Source organism: Furipterus horrens, unplaced genomic scaffold (genome assembly GCF_987537825.1).
Source record: "Furipterus horrens unplaced genomic scaffold, mFurHor1.1.pri manual_scaffold_6, whole genome shotgun sequence".
NCBI lineage: Eukaryota > Metazoa > Chordata > Mammalia > Chiroptera > Furipteridae > Furipterus > Furipterus horrens.
Window position 1 is genome coordinate 54,784,731 of NW_028327176.1, and position 18,361 is coordinate 54,803,091.

An 18,361-nucleotide genomic window follows, 5' to 3' on the forward strand; every position below is an offset into this window, starting at 1 on the left:
CTTAAGAAAAACGTCTGTTGAGATCCTCTGCCCAAATTTTAATTGGATTGTTTGCTTGGTTTGGAGTGGTATGAGTTCTTTATGTGTTTTGGATATTAACCTCTTGTCAGAGCTGTTGTTTACAAATATCTTCTCCCATTCAGTTGGTTACCTTTTTGTTTTGTTATGGGATTCTTTTGCTGTGCAGAGCTTTTTAGTTTGAGATAGTCCCATTCATTTACTTTTCCCTTTACTTCCCTTACCTTTGGGGTCAAATTCATAAAATCCTCTCTTAAGACCAAGGTCCATAAGTTTAGTACCTATGTTTTCTTCTATGTAATCTATTGTTTTAGATTTTATATTTAGGTCTTGGATCCATTTTGAATAAATTTTTGTACTTGGGGACAAGCTGTAGTCTAGTTTCATTCTTTTTACATATGGCTTTCCAGTTTTCCCAGCATCTTTTATTGAAGAGGCTTTCTTTTCTTCGTTGTATGTTTTTGGCTCCTTTGTCAAAATGATCTGCCCATATACATGTGGCTTTTTTTCTGCTGCATTCCTATTTACCAACAATGAAATTTCAGAAAAAGAATTGGAAAACACAATTCCCTTTGCAATATCAACAAAACAAATAAAATACCTAGGAATAAACTTAACAAAGGATGTGAAGGACCCATATAATGAAAACTATAAATCATTATTAAAAAGGTGAAAAAGACACAATGAAATGGAAAGACATTTTTTGTTCATGAATTGGAAGAATCAACCTAGTTAAAATGTCCGTATTACCCAAAGCAATATACAGATTTAATGCAATTCCCATAAAAATCCCAATGACATTTTTTAAGGAAATAGAACAAAAACCAAAAAAAAAAACAAACCCATCAGATTTGTGTGGAATCACAGAGACCCCAAGTTGTCAAAGCAATCCTCAGAAAAAAGAACAAAGCTGGAGGAGGCATCACACTGCCTGACTTCAAATTATACTACAGGGAAACAATAACCAAAACAGCATGGTATTGGCAAAAAAACAGACAAAGAGACGAATGGAACAGAATTATTGCTATTTTAAAGGAAAGCAGTCGATTGTTGTATTTGTCTGTGTAACAATTCTCATGTTAATTGTTTGTTTGCTTTATTTGCTTACCTATTCTCTAATTTCTAATCATTTGTAAAAGTTTTCCAACATTCATCTCATTTCTATTTTCTTATTCTCTTTCATTGGGTAAAAACTCCAGAACAATGTTAAATAATAGCAGTGATGGTAGTCAGTCTTGTTCTATCTTTAGTGCAACTACCTGTATTGTATCAATGTTATGTTCCAGGATCTTACTCATGTCAACAGACCACACGGAAGAGCATTTTTCTATTACTAGGACACAGTATAAACTTTTTTTTTTTAATCAGAATCAGATGTTGAATTTTCATCAAAAGTCTTTTTTCCTTTTTAAATATCAAGTTATAGACTTGATAATGGTGCCATTTTCACATTTCTAGAATTAACTCTTTTGGTCTTGGTGTACTGTTCCATTAATTTACTAATATGTTTGGAATTTTGCGTGTATATTTTAAGTTTAATTGGTATTATTATTTGTGTGTACAGTTTTTGACAGGTTTTACCATCAAGGTTATAAAAATACATTGAGAAGCTTTGCATCGTTTTAACATAGAAATTATTCCTTAAAGGTATGGTAGAAGTCATTTTCTTAAATGATACGGATTCAGTGCTGTTTGGAAGAAATAGTTATTGGACAACTGTTTATTTCTCAATTATTATTCAGGGCTTTTTTAAAACCTTCTTGAGTCAATTTTGTTTTCTTAGAAAACTGGCCTCGTATTGAGATTTTCATATTTAATAGGGCAAAATTTGTACATGTTTTCTTTTATACTTTAAACTCTTCTGTCCAGAATTAATTTTTGTCTGATGTTGCTTACATGAATATTTTTGGGAGGGATAGATTTAATAGGTTGTCTGTTTGCCCTTTTTAAAAGAGACCTAATTAATGGATTTTACTTTTAAATTCTATGGGGGCTTGCATTATTTATGCCTCTATTCCTTTTTTTCTCAGAATTTCTTTGCATTTTTAAAGCTCTTTGGTTTGAATGATTAGTTTGTGTACTTTTCCTTTTTTTCTGCTTTAATAAGAAAATCAGTTGCAACTAGAAATTTTCTTCATGGGATAAGCTTTGGCACTATCTTCTAGATTTTGACAAAATTTTAACTGAAATTCTAAAGAGTCTTTAACTAGTTTTGATTAATTCTTTGCTCAAGAATTATTTTTAAAGTATTTTACATTTTCTGAGTAGATTTTGTGCAACATTAGGTGTTCTAATTTTGTTATGGTTAGACAGTGAGGCTTATATAGTTTCTAATTGAGGGAATTTACTGAGATTTTCTTCATGGATTATGTATGATCAGTTTATGTATGATCAGTTTTGGTAAATGTGCCATGTATTATGTAGAATATGTATTGTTTGTAAGGTATGGAGTCTGATATGACATATTTTGTAATTCTAAGATGTCATTGATCATAAGACACAATGAATTTAATAATCCTTCTATGGAATAATTAAAAACTATTACGTTTAATTTAGTGAACATTGTAAGATATATCCCAGTTTCAGATATGTGGGAAAAAAGAATTTAGAGTTTTATTCTCCAAGTTCTCATTTCTGGGGTCTACTTTTTATTTTAAAATCTGAGAGAAATATGTTATTTAAAGGTCTGTGTTTTTATTGTGTTTTGTCCATTTCTTCTTATATTTTAATTATCTTTGCTCTATATATTTCAGTGCTTTGATATTCCATATAAAAAGGTTCATGACTTTGTGGAGTCTTAATTGGTTTATTAGTATTTAAAAAAAACTTCTAGCAGTTAATGATTTTTGCTTAATACAGTTTTGCCACATCTGCTTTCTTTTTCTTTCTTCTTTTTTCCTTCTTTCTTTTTCTTTTTCTTTTCACTTCGAAAAGCTTTATTGTTTCCAGTTAAAAGGGTGTCTAGTCATTTCAGGGAGAAGCTCAGACAAAAGGCAGATATCAGGGAAATGCATAGGGGACCCTCAAAGGTCTCTGGGCTCCAAAGGCTTCCTAGTTGTGCTTGAGGGTGAGCCTTTTAAAGAGATACTCAACCATCCCAGCCTGGGGGCCAGCCAGCCTACTGGATGTTAGTCAGGTGGTTGCCCATCTGGATGAGCTTCACCTCCTCATCCAGGAAATGCTTCTCCAGGAAGTCACAGAGATGGGAGTCTGTGCAAGCAGAACCTAGGGCATGCAGATCCAAAAGGGCCTGGTTCAGGTTCTTCTCCAAGGCCAAGGAAGCTTCCATGGCATCCTGTGTTTTACCCCACTCATCTTGGGGAGGTTTTACCATGTCCTGGAAGAGAATGCAGCCACTGCACTGGTTTTTCAGCTTTAAGAGACACTCGGTGCCTTTGCGCTTCTCCTCAGTCAGCTCTTTGAAGAAGTGGCCCACACCCTGCAGAGCCATATCATCCCAGTCAAAATAGAAGCCCAGAGAGAGGTTGGTGTAGGATGCTTGAAGATTGGCCAGGCAGTTGATGGCAGCCCCCAGCTTGGTGGAATAATTCTGATGGAGCTCGTGGTTGTTCAGCAATGAAGATTTAAGGTAAAAAAAAAAAAGAAAAAAAGTGTTGACTCATCTCAGAGGCTGAGGATGGCTGAGGTGGTTCCAAAAGGCAAGACTAGAAGAGTTTGGAGGGTAGTTGGAAAGAATGCACATCCCTGGGTCTGTTCCATCCAAACCCTGTTGAAGCAAGACACAGATCCCAGGACCATGGAGAGTACTGTCTGCTTTCTTTTTATTTGCGTATATTGGGTTGCCCAAAAAGTCCATTTAGTTTCTTCCATAAAATAAAAGACAAGTTTTTCATTTACACCAAAACTTTATTGATTTGGATATTTTGAGTATGTCAGCTGTCTCCTGCTATTGGCCTCTAGTGGCTTCTAAACATCTTCCAATGCATAAGACAGCCCCACAGCAAAGAATTTTATTTGGCCACAGTGTCAGTAGTACCAAGAAACTTTGCAAACCACTTTTGACACTTTGAGTTAGTCACAGCACCTTCTCCATACACTGCACAAATCTGTTTTGCATTTCAGTTACGTCTTTACCTTTCTTGAAATAATAAAGAATAATATGCTGAAAATACTGCTTATTATCTTCCATCTTCAATATTAAAATGGCTGTACAAAAATTCAACAATTCTGTTAAGTTTTTTAAAAATGCACACTGATATGACAGCTGTCACAATACAATCTAACAACTGTTTCAAATGACGTTAAAGACGACTAAGCACTACTAGAGCCATTGTACAGAAGAAACTAAACCAATTTTTGGCCATCCAATACTTGATGGATTTTTCTGTCTGTCTTCAACCCATTTGTCATCTTGTTTTAGATTTTGCTTGTTTTAGGTGTTTCTTTTATGAACAGGATTTTTAGTTTTTGCCCAGTCTTAGAGTTTGCCTTTCCTGGGAATTTTTCTCTTTTATCATGATTATGTTTAATTTATTCCTGAATCTTACTTTGTGCTTCCATCTCCATTTTTTTCTTTTTGCAACAATTTGACATTTTCTTTCATTTTTCTCCCCTTCATTCATATAGCAAATTTACTGTTGTTGTTTTTTTAATCCTCACCCAAGGATAAATTTCAGATGGAGAGAGGAAGGAAGAGAGGGAGGGGGGAGAGGAAGGAGAGAGAGAGAGAAAGAAACATCAATGTGAGATAGAAACATAGATTGGTTGCCTTTGTGTGTGCCCCAACCTGGGACCAAACCCACAGCCCAAGCATGTGCCTTGACTAGGAATTGAACCAGCAACCAACCTTTTGGTTCACAGGACCATGCCCAACCCACTGAGTCACACCAGTCAGTAAAGATAGTAAAAGAAAAACTAATCCTACTATATTACAGTATATACTAGATCTTCTAGCCTGTATGTCTTTTCATTTCTTTCATAATTTTCTGCCTGCCCTGCCCCTTAGTTTAGGGAGAATTTCTTAAGCTGTTATCTGTATGATATTCAATCATAAGGTTTATTGCAGTGTACAGTCTACTAGTTACTATCTTCATTGGGTGTTTTGTTTTAGCAAATGTATTTTTCTCCTCTAAGAATGTTCTTTTCATATTGCTCCTTTTTATGACCGCCTATTTTTATCAACATGGCAATCTTTTGAATCTCAATTAGATTCTTCTGTTTTTTTCCTGTTCCTGGCAACAGCTGTCTCCTAAGAGGCTGCTTATCTTAAGTTCACAGATTGGCCTATCCTTTTGAATTGCTGAACATTTTTATATCCAATGATTATTCCTTTATATGTTTATGTGTTGGAAGTGATGTTTGCATTTGTTCTATAGCTGAGGTGGTTCTTTCAGAAATTGTATAGGCCCTGTACAGTTTTTTGTTCTCGAACAGTCTCCCTTTGGTAACCCACAGCCTGCTGGTGGAATAGCCCCCACCCAGTCAACCTAGTACATCTGTCAGCACAGAGCCCCACTCACTCAGCAGGCTTCCGTGAGTCTCAGAACTGTGCCACACAACAATCTCTAGTGACATTAGAGACTCCAGTTGATTTGCTGCCCTGCTTCTGCCTCCAGCTCCTAGCCAGGGACCATTTATGAGGCTGGTGTGTGTTTGTGGTCTGGAGTCCTGGAAAGAGGGAAATTGTTTTGTGATAGCTCTGCTCCATCTGTACTGCTCCTGCCGAAGCCTTCCAAAGGGTGGGACCCTTCTTTGGAATGTAGTGGTGGTATTTAGCCAAACTGGACCATGTGTGGTTATCTAACCTCTTTTCCCTCCTGTATCTTTATCTCTACCTGAAATTTCCATCTGTGAAAATTTACATATCATTCCACGTAGTTTAATGGCACTTTTTTCCAGAAACTTCTTCAGATTCCTTCCACCGTGAGTGATCAGCCCTTCATCACATGTTCTGCCTTACATTCTAGCTCTTTATATCCTTGCCTCACCCCCTTTTGCATTGTGAGCTCCTTGAGTTTTGGAACCTGCCTTACTAGCCTTTATATAGAGAAATATTAGAATGAAGAAGTTGGCGGAAGCCACATTTGAGTCGCCATTTAGTATCTACTCACCATGAGACCTTGGACAACTAAGTTATTTAACCTTTCTGAGTGGATTTTCTCCTCAGAAAAATGGGCATAACAGTTGTACCCACCTCTTGAAGCTGTTCGGAAGATTAAATGAGATAACATAACATAGTGAACATAGAAATGAATTCTAGTTTTGTTTTCTGTACCCCGTGCAGCACCTAGCTTATGTAGTGCCTCCTCATGTAGGCGTTCAATTAATGGGACTGAGTGAGTGCAGATCCAAAATGCTTCGTGCAAAACTCACTTTTGCACTGAGTCATGGCAGAGCCCAGGAAAGAATCCGGGGCTCCTGAGGGTCCCACACATGCTCCCACCTGCACATGCTGAGTAAGTGAGTCTTCAGATGCCTTTCAAAAAGTCTGTAGAATGAAGAAGGGTTTTGTATGTTAAAAAATTGTAGCCCTTCTTTGAGAGAGAGAGGATTCTACTTGGTTGGTCAGATTTTCAAATAATCAGTTGCTTTCTTGTCTGGGTTTAAGTTTTATAAAGAAATAGCCACAAATGGAACCCCAAAAGAGATGTAACATAGTGTTACAATGGAAAAAAATTGTTTCCAAGTAGAGTTTTAGGTGGCTGTGGATTGTGAACTCACCCTCAGATGGAGTCCACAAATCCATCAATCAGTAAGTAATATTCTTACTCTATGTGTGATCCTTCCTCTGCTTTTCTCTGGTATGTTGAAGGTGGCATGTCATCTCCCTCTGTCAGATTCTTGTCTAATAAAGTAGGAAAATCTCATCCTTGATTATGTAGCAGTGACTAAAGGAAACATTTATAATTGCTTCTCTCATTGATTATTAAACCTTAAGGAGGGTGGGGAGAAGGTAAATACCATGAAGTAAGTATGCCTTCTAGGAAATTCTCTTCCTTTGTAATTTCCCTCTAGGCCTGCACTACCCCAAATCCAGGGAACTTGCTGGATTTGATGTACCGGGAGCCAGCACGATGGTCCTACACGTTCCAGACATTTTCTTTTATGAGCCGCCTGAAAATAGAGCTGGAGCCCCTCCCTGAGAAACTCTTACAGGCCAAAGCAGCAGTACAGATCTTTGAGAGGTCTGTGTACAGTGACAGGTAAGACCCTGAACCCGCCACCAGTCACAAGTCCTGCGTTCACCATTGTAGGTCTTCCCTTCTTGCTCAGACCCTGAACCACTCTGGTCATTGAACATTGTACTTTTAAAATTTGTCTTCTTTTTAAAGACAACACTATACAAATTTATTTAGACTTATAATTCCACAAGGCTCTCATATATGTCAAGAAAGAAAGTTGTATTTTTCATAAACTGAATTACTTAATTTCCCACATTGCCACTGATTATGTTTTCTTGGTCTTTTCTATTAGTAGATGCCTAATAGAAATGTTACATGCTAAAAGGCACAGAATAGACACTTAAGAAGCAGTGTGTGTTCTAGGCAACCAAATTAATAGTGGTTGGTTATCACCTTGAAGAAGAAAGCAGATGGAATTAAAATTTTGTGTTTCTAAAAGGAAATGAGAGATATATTCATCTCTTTTTATTCTTCATGAAAGGCTTTTAAGAAGAAATAGCACATTTGTGAAATTGGCTTCTGTTTCGGATTTACCCTTCTTGTTTTATTATTTTATTTTATTTTTTTAATCTTTATCTGAGAATATGCTCACTAACTTGAGAGAGAGAGGAAGTTTGAGAGAGAGAAACATTAGTTGGTTGTCTCCTGCATGTACAACGACCGGGGATCAAATACACAAACTTTTTTGGTATACAGGGTGGCGCTCTAAACGACTGAGCCACCCGGCCAGGGCTAACAGTTAGCTTGGGAATTCAGCTCATCCTTTCCAGAGAAGCTAGCCCATCAAGGCTCTGCCATGAGATCAGGCTGTGACTTAAGCCATTTGAAGACAAGTGAGGGTGCCTTGATTTGGATACTGCTGTTTTGTTTTTATCTGAAGGCTGTGAATGACTGTGTCAGTGTGAAATGACGGTCTGTCTGAAATATCAAAATGGAAAATGCTGCGTTTCATTGTCCATTCACTTCTAAAGGCACTGAGTTGGTTACCATTTAATTCCAAGTTAGACAACCTAGTTCTACTTCCTGGTGCTCCCATAAAGTCTCCTGGAGGGAAAAATAAGTGCATTTGTAAATGTCATGTTATTTGTTTTAATATTACCTAAAATCATGGAAGATATGTAAATTGAATCCTGTGTGCTCCCAGGAGAGAGCCTACTCTTTATAAAAGCTAAATTTGTGAATTACCAGTGATTGGGCTCTAGATTTTGGTTCTTTTTCACCTGTTGGAATACTGCTTCCTATTTTCCTCTCCCCTTTCCAAAGCCAAGCCTTCTGGACTAGGAAAATGTTAAATAGAACTACGTAGGTTACTTGGAAATGTACTCACTATTGGTCTTCATTTCCAGTCCTTTAGTGATATGGGCATGTGAGAAGCCCCTCAGAAATTGAAATACTGCTTTGTTTAGAAGCTGTACGATCTTGACCATTTTCTTGAAAGAGATGAGAACTGATTGAACTATAGGCAGCTAAACATAGAAATTTTCTTCAGAGGGAGCATTTTTAAGACCAAAAGGATAACAAACTACACATTCTAATCCTGATGGTAATTTAGAACCTTTCCACTCTTAAAAATTCGTTCATGTGTGCATTCACTCAGCACAGATACTTTGAGTGCTGCCTGTATTCAGACACCAGGCCAGGGCTAGGGGCTGCAACAGGAAACAAAACAGACTCAGTCCCTGCCTTCACAGCAACCGTAGTCTTTTAACAGCGAACTCTGAGACTGCACATGTGTTCATGTGTTATGTGTGTTCCAAAGGAAGAACGCAGTTGTTCAGTAGAGTGGATGACAGAGGAAGAAACTTAAATCTTTCCTCTTTGAGTTAAAGAAACAACAGCATGTGGTTTTAGAGCAGGGACCCTGCATTGGGACTGCAGTAGTAAGCAGTGGCCTGCCCCCCTTCCCCCCACACACACATTCAGCACTGCACGCTTCTGCTCCCCACTCCCGTCAGTCACCACCAGCTGTGGAGAAATAAAGAAATGCTCAGGAATACGAAGGCCTTTTCTAGGGCTTATTAACAGATAATTAAGTTCTCTTTATAAGACCTTAATTTCTGTGTTACCTGTGAATAAGCTGAAAACATTTTTTCAGAAATTGAGTTACAGAAGTCAACCTCTTTTCTTTTTACCTCTAGCTGGGCTATAGCTAAACCATTCCAGCCAGGAAGAGTTGACCTCTGGAGCTCTCAAATTGGTTTCTTCTTAACCTAGCAAAGAAGCGGTTATAATGACGACTGAGACACCTTGAATACTATGTGCCATTCACTCCTTTAACTACTTGTATTGTGTACAACCCTCACAACAACTCTGTGAGTTAGGTTCTACTACTGTTCTCTCTTTATACAGAGGAAGAAACATCTGGGAGAGTTTGATAATGTGCCCATGGTGACACAACTAGTGACTTTTTGGAGCCTGGATCACACTCAAGATTGTGATTCTGCAACCCATTCTCTTACCACACACAACCATGCAGTGTATATTTTCCTGAGCCATTCGTAAACAAGGATTTTGAATGTCATTTTCTCAGAAGTGACCAGTTGCTGAGCGTTGCCTTAGAAACTGGAATTCATTGTTAAGGATGTAAATTGTGTTTTGTATAAAGATGTCTGAGGTTTGAAATCAGAATTGACCCTTCTGAAGCCATGGTTCTAGTTACCTCTGATTTCCTATTTACCAAATGCTTCTTTAGTAATGGAAGCTTATAAGCTAGGGGCAAAACCAGTTGATTTTTAGATTTAGCTTTTTTATGTCTGGATTAGAGGCTCAGCAGATGAAGCAAGTAAATAAGAGTTCATGTGTGCTTTGGAGGAAAGTCTGCTTTCTTGGTAATCCTGCAGTTGGTAGGAAATGCATTTACTGCTTCATAGGTGTTGCTGCTGAAATACAGCTCCTTCTCCACTTCTCAGCTGAACAGAAGTACGGCTTAGCCACCTGGAGACTCAGAAGTCTTTAAATGAAATGTGGTGGGTGCTTTATACTAGATTGATTTTTGTTGAGGGGCTTGCTACAGTTAAAATAGTGTACATGCACCATTTGCTGTACGTCCGACTGGCTGCCAGCAGGAAAAACTGTTAGCAACCAATGACAAATGTGCTCTGCTGGTGCCCCTTTTCTCCTGGTGGGTTAATCCATCTGAAGAGCTGTGATTTCTAAAGTCTAGATGCTATTTTCCATCTTAGTGTTGAGCAAGGAGGGGGATACAGGTTAAAATTTCAGATTTCTTCAAAATTGATAAGGCCCTAAAAGGGTTAAGTGATTTGAATAGCCATGGGAAAAGTTGATTATTGATTTCTCTGCTTCTTTCTTTCTTGCTCATTCCATTTCCTATTATTCTCCCCCCCCACTTACATTTCCAACCAGGTATATCTTTGCAAAGAATCTTTTTGAAAATGGTTCCATCAGTGATATGGAGTGGCATATCTATCAAGACTGGCATTCTTTTCTCCTGCAGGAGTTTGCCAGCCGGCTCCAATTACACGGCTTCCTCTACCTTCAGGCTACTCCCCAGGTAATGCAGAACCTAAAGCCTCTGACTTTAGGGCCATATGAAACTTAAGAAGAGGTGTTCCACAAGCCCCTGATTTCCTGGTTGGAGAAATTAGATTGTGGGTATTATCTGGAGCACAGAGAGCAATAGGTAAGCAGCCTCCCATTCTAGCATCAAGCACCCTGTTTCCCACAGGCTTTCTGCAGCAGAGGGGTAAAACAATTGACTGTGCATAGAAAGGGTTGCTCTTGATGTAGAACAACATAGAGCAAATTGGGCATTATCTTTATTACCCAAAGTTTATAGATTGGGCCCTCTAACCAGGTAGCCTATCCCCAATTGCCTCAGCTTCTCCCTCCCTCTGTGGTTGTCTTGGTAGTTTCCTGAATGGGATGTGGGGAGGAAGAAGAGGTGAGTTGCCTCATCTTATCTTGGTAGTGCCCTGATTTATAGCCCCTTTTTGAACCTTGAAGATGCCACTGGTAAGGCAACATGGACTATAGAAGTTGCTTTCCATGATTTTCTGGCTTGGCTCATGGGACCAGCCTAGCACAGATTCTGATAGGATGATGTCATAGAGGGAGCACCGCAGTCTCTGTAGACAGCAGTGATCCTTGGCCTCTGCTGACTGGAAGTGACCTTGGGCCGTCCCTGGAAACCTTTCCCTGGAGGGGTTCTTACCTGTTAAAACCAGTGGCTCACACTAGTGATGTCTAACTAAGGGTTCTTGTGGCGTGGGATTCTGAGTTAAGGCAGTAGGAATTTTTTGAGAGAGGTATTGCTCTCAGCCTTGAGACATACAGTATATGTAATGTTTAGTCAAAATCCAGATATACTACATAATCTTAGGAGGGAAAGCTCTCTTCAGGCTAAAGGCCTAGCTTTTTAGAGATAGGACTAAGCCTTATGAACAAGAACAGACTGAGTTGAGTCCAAAATCAGGTGGCAGAGCCCTGTCACATAGGCTCGCAGGAGCCAGAGAGGAAAGGACCAGAAAGAAGGGCCTTACCCAGAAAGGTGGCAGCTAGGAGAGAGGCCAGGAGTATTACTAGGACCAGATATTGGGTGCTTTGTGTCAGGAGTTGCTGGAGATAGTGTGGAAGAAACTAGATCTTAGGAGGAAATAAAAGAATTCTGCAGAAATAAATAGGATCTAAGGTTTAAAGTGAAACTGAACTAGAGATCCATTGAGCCCACAGGGCTGAGAACCTTTAGTGAAAAGAAGCAAGCCGAAATTAGATGTATTCATTGCAAGTTGACTAGCTGACTCCTTTCAGTAGTCTGCATTGCCTGGGAGCATTAACAGAAGAGACATATTATGAAGGTGATTATACTCAGGTGGAATGGGTTGGGAGAATTGGTGTCAGTGGTTAGGGGAAAAGAAGACCCCTGCCAGAGAAGATTAGACTTAAAAGTAGCTGAGTGTGGGGGGGTCAGGGTGAGAGGAAAGTCCTGGTCAAAGGGCTCATGGCCTGGGTCTAGGAGGAGAGGCTACAGACTTGGGCCTGATTGAAGATTGTAGCTGGAGTTTGAACAGGTGACAGGTTTCCAGTAGGAGTCGTGGGATGACTGGCTGCAAGAAGCAGAGGGTTGGAGGGCTGAGCATTATAAGGACTGGGAGTGCTGACCTAACTTTTTCCAAGAGAAACAACTTCGACATAATCAACTCAGTGCCATGAAGACAATATTGGTAACAAGAAAGAGGGTGGACTTATTCCTGAGAGCGAAACTGGGGGCTTGGCTAGCTGCAGAGGCTTTGTTTCTGCAGAGCTAAGGTTGAAGTGGGACCCAGCAAGGAAAGCAGGAAAGGCTTGCTCATTTCTTTGTGCCTTCCGATGCCTTTGTGACAAGTGGGCAATGATGATGGCGGTGGTGGTAATTACTTACAATGTTGGTGTGGCTGGTTGGTATATCTTTTTGGAGAGACTAACTGAGGTATGTCAGCTGGGGAAGAATGTGGAAAGTGGGAGGATTATTGCAACCTAATGATAAAAAAAGAAAAATAGTTTAATTTGTTTTGAGATTAGATGGAGATTTTGGTCCTGGTTTGATGGCAGTAGAGCCAGGGACCCAGGAATCCTGACATCCTTTCCCTAAAATCAACCTGACCTCTTCTGTAAGACTAAGAGGTAACTATATCCAAGAAAAGAGCAGAACAGAAGGTCAAACATCTATGTAAAAAACTGCAACTCATCAACACTCCAGTGCAGAGCCCTGGTAAATACTGAGTTCAGAGCATGTGAGATGGACCCAGCAAGCCAACAACAACAAATGTTAGAAGAGAAGTAAGTGACTGGGCCTCGGTGTCCCCACCCAAACCCGTGGACTCAGGAAGAGTGAGGGCAGCCAACCAGGGTGCCTCAGAGAGCCAGGCCCTGCCTGGCACAGCTTGCAGCTTGGAGACAGCGTGTGGGAATGCCTGAGAACAAATGGCTCCTGGGTTTGGGAAGCACAGGGGCCAGGCTCACCGGCAGTCGCCATCCAGTTGCTGTCTCTGCCTCCGAGCAGTCTGAGCAGCAGCTTTTCCTGAGGGGTAAGTGTGAGGCAGACGGGCAGAAGGGTCCCTGCCTGCCATTTGCATATACACCGCCTTCCTTGTTTATATCCAGGTGTGTCCTCCCAGTGAGGACTGAGGGGAGCAGGGACCAGACTAAAGCGCTGTTCGCTCAGGCTGTTTTTAAAAAGAATTTTGTAACCATATCAGTAAAGCAAAAATAATGCCAAATGCTCAGACTTCTGCAGGGAAGAAGTTTGCTCTGTTAAGCAAATTAGTAATAAAAAGGGAAATGTTAGGCTTTCTAACAAGAAAGACCTTAGCATCAATGTTTGCCTGCCAGCAATGAATGAATAAATATAGCTTTTATAAAAAGAATTACTGCGCCCTTGGTATAGTTGAAAATATTAGGTCACATTTTTAAAAATACGTATTTTTATTAATTCTGATAATGTTTTTCTCTCAGAGAGGAAAATTAGTTAGCTTTTCCTTTTTTTTTTTTTTTTTTAAGGTAGCCTTTCTATGTTTAGAAATTCTGAAGCTTCTCTTGTTGGCGAGAATGTAAATTGGTTGGCCTCTAAGGAGGCAGTTTGGCAGTATGTACTAGCAAGTACACATACCTTTTGACCTATTAATTATGCTCCTTGGAATTTACTCTATAAATACGTCCCACATGGGCAAAATGTCTCATGTGCAAGGCAGCATTGTTTGTGAGAGAAAATTAATGGAAACAACCCAAGTGGTCATCATTAGGGACCAGTTAAATATATTGTGCTCCATCCATGCACTGGAAATTCTAAAGGCCTGAAAAAGAACAAGAAAGTACTTCCCTGATGTAACAATCTCCAAGGTACATTGTCAAGTGAACAAACATAAGAACAGAGTATAGTAGGATACCTTTTATATATACATATTTGTTTTTGTTTTTTAAAGATGTATAAGAATGTGTATGTGTGTAAAATATTTCTGAAAGTATACAAAAAGTTAATAATATTGGTTGGTTATCAGTGGGGTGGAGAGCTGGGTAGCTGGAAGTCAGGAGTGTAAAGCAGTGTGATTGGGGAGGGGAGGGAATAAGGGGAAAGTCTTGAAGCCCTCAGCTGTAGGGTGGGGGTGTAGGGGCAGAAAGATAGAAAGAAGGAAAGAAAAAGAGGCAAGTTTGGAGTGAAGGAAAGTAGAAATGAAAAAGATTTTTTTTAAGTAGGAGAAAAAGGGAAATGGATAGATCAGATATTAAAACATTAAATGAATACATGTAGCAAATACTTATTGAGCTTCTACTCCACCAGGCCCAGGGCTCTGCCCTGGACAGGATGGTCTCTGGCCTGCCTCCTGGGTTCCCCCAGTCACTACTCGTGGAGCACCTTGTGCAGACCTCCCTCTGTCATCTGATACAGCTGAAGTGCCACTGGTGGTCTGTGTTCGTCCAGGGCCTTAGCAAAGCACCCCGCTCTCAGAGTGGTGTTCAATGAGCTGGAACCATACAGAGGGAGCTCCTGCTCCTTCTGGGAAACACCTCTCAAACTATTGCAGACAAACTGCTCTCTCCCTTATCTGACTGCTGCACTTAAATCCAAATCTCACAGTTTAACACTTGATTCACTGTAACTACATTATAGAATTCCTAGGACAAAGACTTCCTCTGGGTTTGAGACAACTATTGATTGAAGGGAGAGGAAGAGACCAGAAGGGATAAGTTCTAAAAGTATTAACACGTTAGATCTGTCTCTGTTAATCAATTTGAAAAGTTGGACATAAGATCATAAATGAAGTCTTTGTATATGACTATCTCCTTAGAGGAACTATAGAACAAGAGGGAAACAGCAAAGACTGTGCTTGGGGAATGTGGTGCCCTATATTTGGGGATAAAGTTTACATTTGGGAATAAAGTTTTTTTTCAGTGTTTGGAAGAGAGAAGTCCTTAATCAGTGGGTTAATCCACCTGTTCTTCCAGGACAGATGCCATTGAATAATGAAATGTCAGCTAGGCAGAGAGAGGAAGGAAGGCAACAGAGACAAAGCAAATACTTGGAGCAAGAGTTTGGAGGTGTGACCTGCAGGCAGGTGGTCAAATCTGGCTAAAGCAGTGAGTCCAGGAGAGGGGCTGAGGAAGTGCACAGTGGAGATATAGGAGGGGTGGCCAGATTCTGGGAATGGCCTTGTGACAAATAAAGGAGAAGGTGCATTCCCTGAGCCATTGTGCTTCAAACTTTTCCATCATTTGAAAGCAGAATGGAATTACACACACTCTGGAAGAAGGGAGGGAAGGAGAGTTAGTCCCAAACATCACTTTTTTTTTTTACTTCTTTATCGTTGACCAAGGCAGATTTTACATTCTGCTGCAGTGTTTGCTGTGATCTGAAAGAGATATTTCCATTTACTTACCCTTTCATAAATATGATGCTACTCATACTTCCTTAAACCCAGGGGCAATGGCTATAGGCAGTAAGGAACCTGTGAAGTATTTTAGGCAAGGAAAGTAAGGCCATTCTATTGGAGTCCTATGGAAGGATGGAGTAAGTGGACAAACAGAGGAAAGTACAGCTTTTACCTGTAACTTGACATGCCTTACCTGGAGAATCCTCACGGTGACCTGTGGTGAGTGGAGGATGAGCAAATGGAAGCCCACAGAGATTGCACCGCTAGTACATGGTGGAGACAGGAATTTAATCCTGGACTTTCCAACATTAAGACCCAGGCCCTTTCCATACTCTTCACCATCTCCAGGAGGCAGAGAACCAGAAGGTTCATGCTGTCGTTCAGGTGAGAGACAATAAGGACCTGACCAGGCCAGAGGTAAGAGAAAAACAAGGAGAGAATGAACTGGAGAGAGAGGAAAGAGCATTCAGTAACTTCCTGGAAAAAAAAGGAAAAAGAAGGGTGATTCCAGATTCCTGGGTGGATGGTGTCTGCCCTTAACCTGGGTTGAATAAGAAAACAAGACGGCAGAAGCAGAGTCTTGGCATATAGTGCCCAAGATAGACATGATGAGTGAGTCGGAGAGCCCCCCCAAGACTGTTTTAACAGCCAAGAAAACAGATGAGCCCAGCAGGGCCTGGGGATTGTCTTTCAGGTTTGTTTGAACAGACTACACCAGAGGGGCCGGAAAGAAGAAAGAGGAATTGAGCTGGCGTATCTCGAGCAGCTTCATGGTCAACATGAAGCCTGGCTTGTTCACAAGACTACCAAGTAAGCAGGGGAGAGAGCAGCCGCAGACAGAGAGGCCTGCCTCTCCACAGCCAGCCCTTGAAACACAGGAAGTTCAACATGCAGCCCCATAGGAAGGTTCAGAATGTACTGAAAGTGGTTGGAAATGTCAAGCATTTTCCAACTCAGAAATTTAACATTGGGTGTAATCTGTATATTCCAAGAGACTGTATTAGATTCTATTTCCCCAGATTTCTGTTATTTAACATTCCACTGGGTTGAACATGGTGACTAATGATAATGATATAATTGACTCAGGGTGAAAGGCTAAAAATTTTTAGAGAAAGTAAGTTGACATTCCTAGTTTTGGCCTTTCCTCCCTAGGTGTGGTTTGCTGCCCATTTAAAATGTTTGGGGCTCTCACCTTCAGGGTTAGTCTCAAGGCTAAAGAGAAATTTTAGCCTTTATTTTTCCAGTTAATTTTATTGAGTTCCTTTTCTTTTTGTTTTTTTTAATGACTGCTGTTTCTTCAAGTGATGGCATTTTATTGCATCCTAGTCACAATTTAAAACATATTAGTTGATATTTTTTAAATTTTCTTACTGAGTTTATTGGGGTGACTTGGTTAATAAAATTATATAGTTTCAGGTGTACAGTTCTACAGTACATCATCTGTAATTGTGTGTCCACCACCTCAAGTCAAGTCTCCTTCCATCACCATTCATCCCCCCTTTCCCTGTGGTAATTACCATACAGTTTATGTCCGACAGGTTTTTTTAATTTTCATTTACTTATTCATTTATTTATTTTGCTTAATCCCTTCAACTCCTTTACCCAGCCCTGCATGAGTTCTTTTTTAAAATTGCTGTTTACGTGCCGTTTCACTGAGAAGCCATGTGACTTTAGATCTGTTCTCTGAATTATTAAAACTTGTTGAGTATGTGAAGTTTGGCTCAGCTTTCTTCTTTTCTGCTCCCTAAATGGTCATGCTCCTTATAGGCTCCACTTTGAGGATCTGCTGAACATTCCAGTTCTGGTGTTGGATGTCAATGATGATTTTTCTAAAGAAGTAACCAAACAAGAAGAACTCATGGAAAAGGTGGGGCGGACCTGGACTCCTGCTTTCTAATGGTTATCCTTCATTGCACTTTTATCTTTGCTTCAAACCTAAATATAGTGTCTCAAATTGCATTTCACATTCCAAAGACTGTGGAGCTTTGTACAAGTTATGAATATAATTTCGATTTTCTAAAGTATTTGAGGCCAATAATTGTTAGGTAGTTGACTTACAATGCTTGTTTCCCAACTAACTTCCTCCTCTAAGGTATTGTAGAACTAGGGAATGGAGACTTCTGGATTCTGTTCCCAGCTCTGCCACTTGATACGTATGGCCCTGCACAGGTCACATTTCCTCTCCATGCCTGTTCTCCCTTCTTCTCAAAAAACTCAAAATTGTGCATCGTGGATGGCCTGTTGTATAGTCTGCTGAAAATGTGAAATTAACTTTTCGGTTTTCTCTTTCCCACAGGTCAGCACCTTTGTAAGTAGTTTATAACCAGCACCAGGATGTTCTGGCTGTGATACAGGCTCTCTGACTCTCTGAAGCTAGAAAAACACTGAGTCAACCACCTTTCCATCCTTACCCCTGTCTCCTTTTACTCCTAGAGCGCTGACACTCCATGATGTGGTTTCTGTTATTCTTAGACTTTCCCATGGTCTTTTGTATCTCAACGTCTTCTAAAATAAAGTTTATTTAAGTTTTGTTTATTTTGCTAATCCGGTTGTTCATTTATTCTATTGGTGCCTATTCCGAGCTCCCCTCTAAATTAGCCAGTTTCATCTGGGAAAAGTCTTAGCTTTTCTTCTTCTTGAATCCTTCCCCAACCAGACACATCAGGGCAAGAGTCGCTCCCAGGACCCTAACCAGGTCCTGCCATGGGCGTGAAAAAGGGAAGTAAGTGGCTCAGGAGTGGGTGGGAGCTCAAGTGTGAGCCCCTGGAGCTCAGAAATGAAGACTGAACTCCAGGAAGCACCTTTAGCTCTTCTCACCCAGCACTCTTGGTACGGAGG

At 40.2% G+C, this 18,361-nt stretch overlaps 1 protein-coding gene across 3 annotated transcripts in view; it reads left to right on the forward strand.

Moving 5' to 3' along the window:
- DGUOK (deoxyguanosine kinase) overlaps nt 1–18,058 on the forward strand; it is a 34,658-nt gene extending 16,600 nt beyond the window's left edge. Inside the window, exons 3-7 of one of the 3 annotated variants that reach the window (XM_090281524.1) lie at nt 6,994–7,181; nt 10,524–10,671; nt 16,218–16,333; nt 17,291–17,390; nt 17,820–18,058. In XM_090281524.1, coding sequence (XP_090137650.1) covers nt 6,994–7,181; nt 10,524–10,671; nt 16,218–16,333; nt 17,291–17,390; nt 17,820–17,846 — 579 coding nt within the window. In that variant the 3' untranslated portion in view covers nt 17,847–18,058. Of the gene's footprint in view, nt 1–6,993; nt 7,182–10,523; nt 10,672–16,217; nt 16,334–17,290 lie in introns of all 3 variants that reach the window. The other 2 variants (XM_090281525.1, XM_090281523.1) reach the window with 2 other exon arrangements.
- The last annotated feature ends 303 nt before the right edge of the window (nt 18,059–18,361 follow it).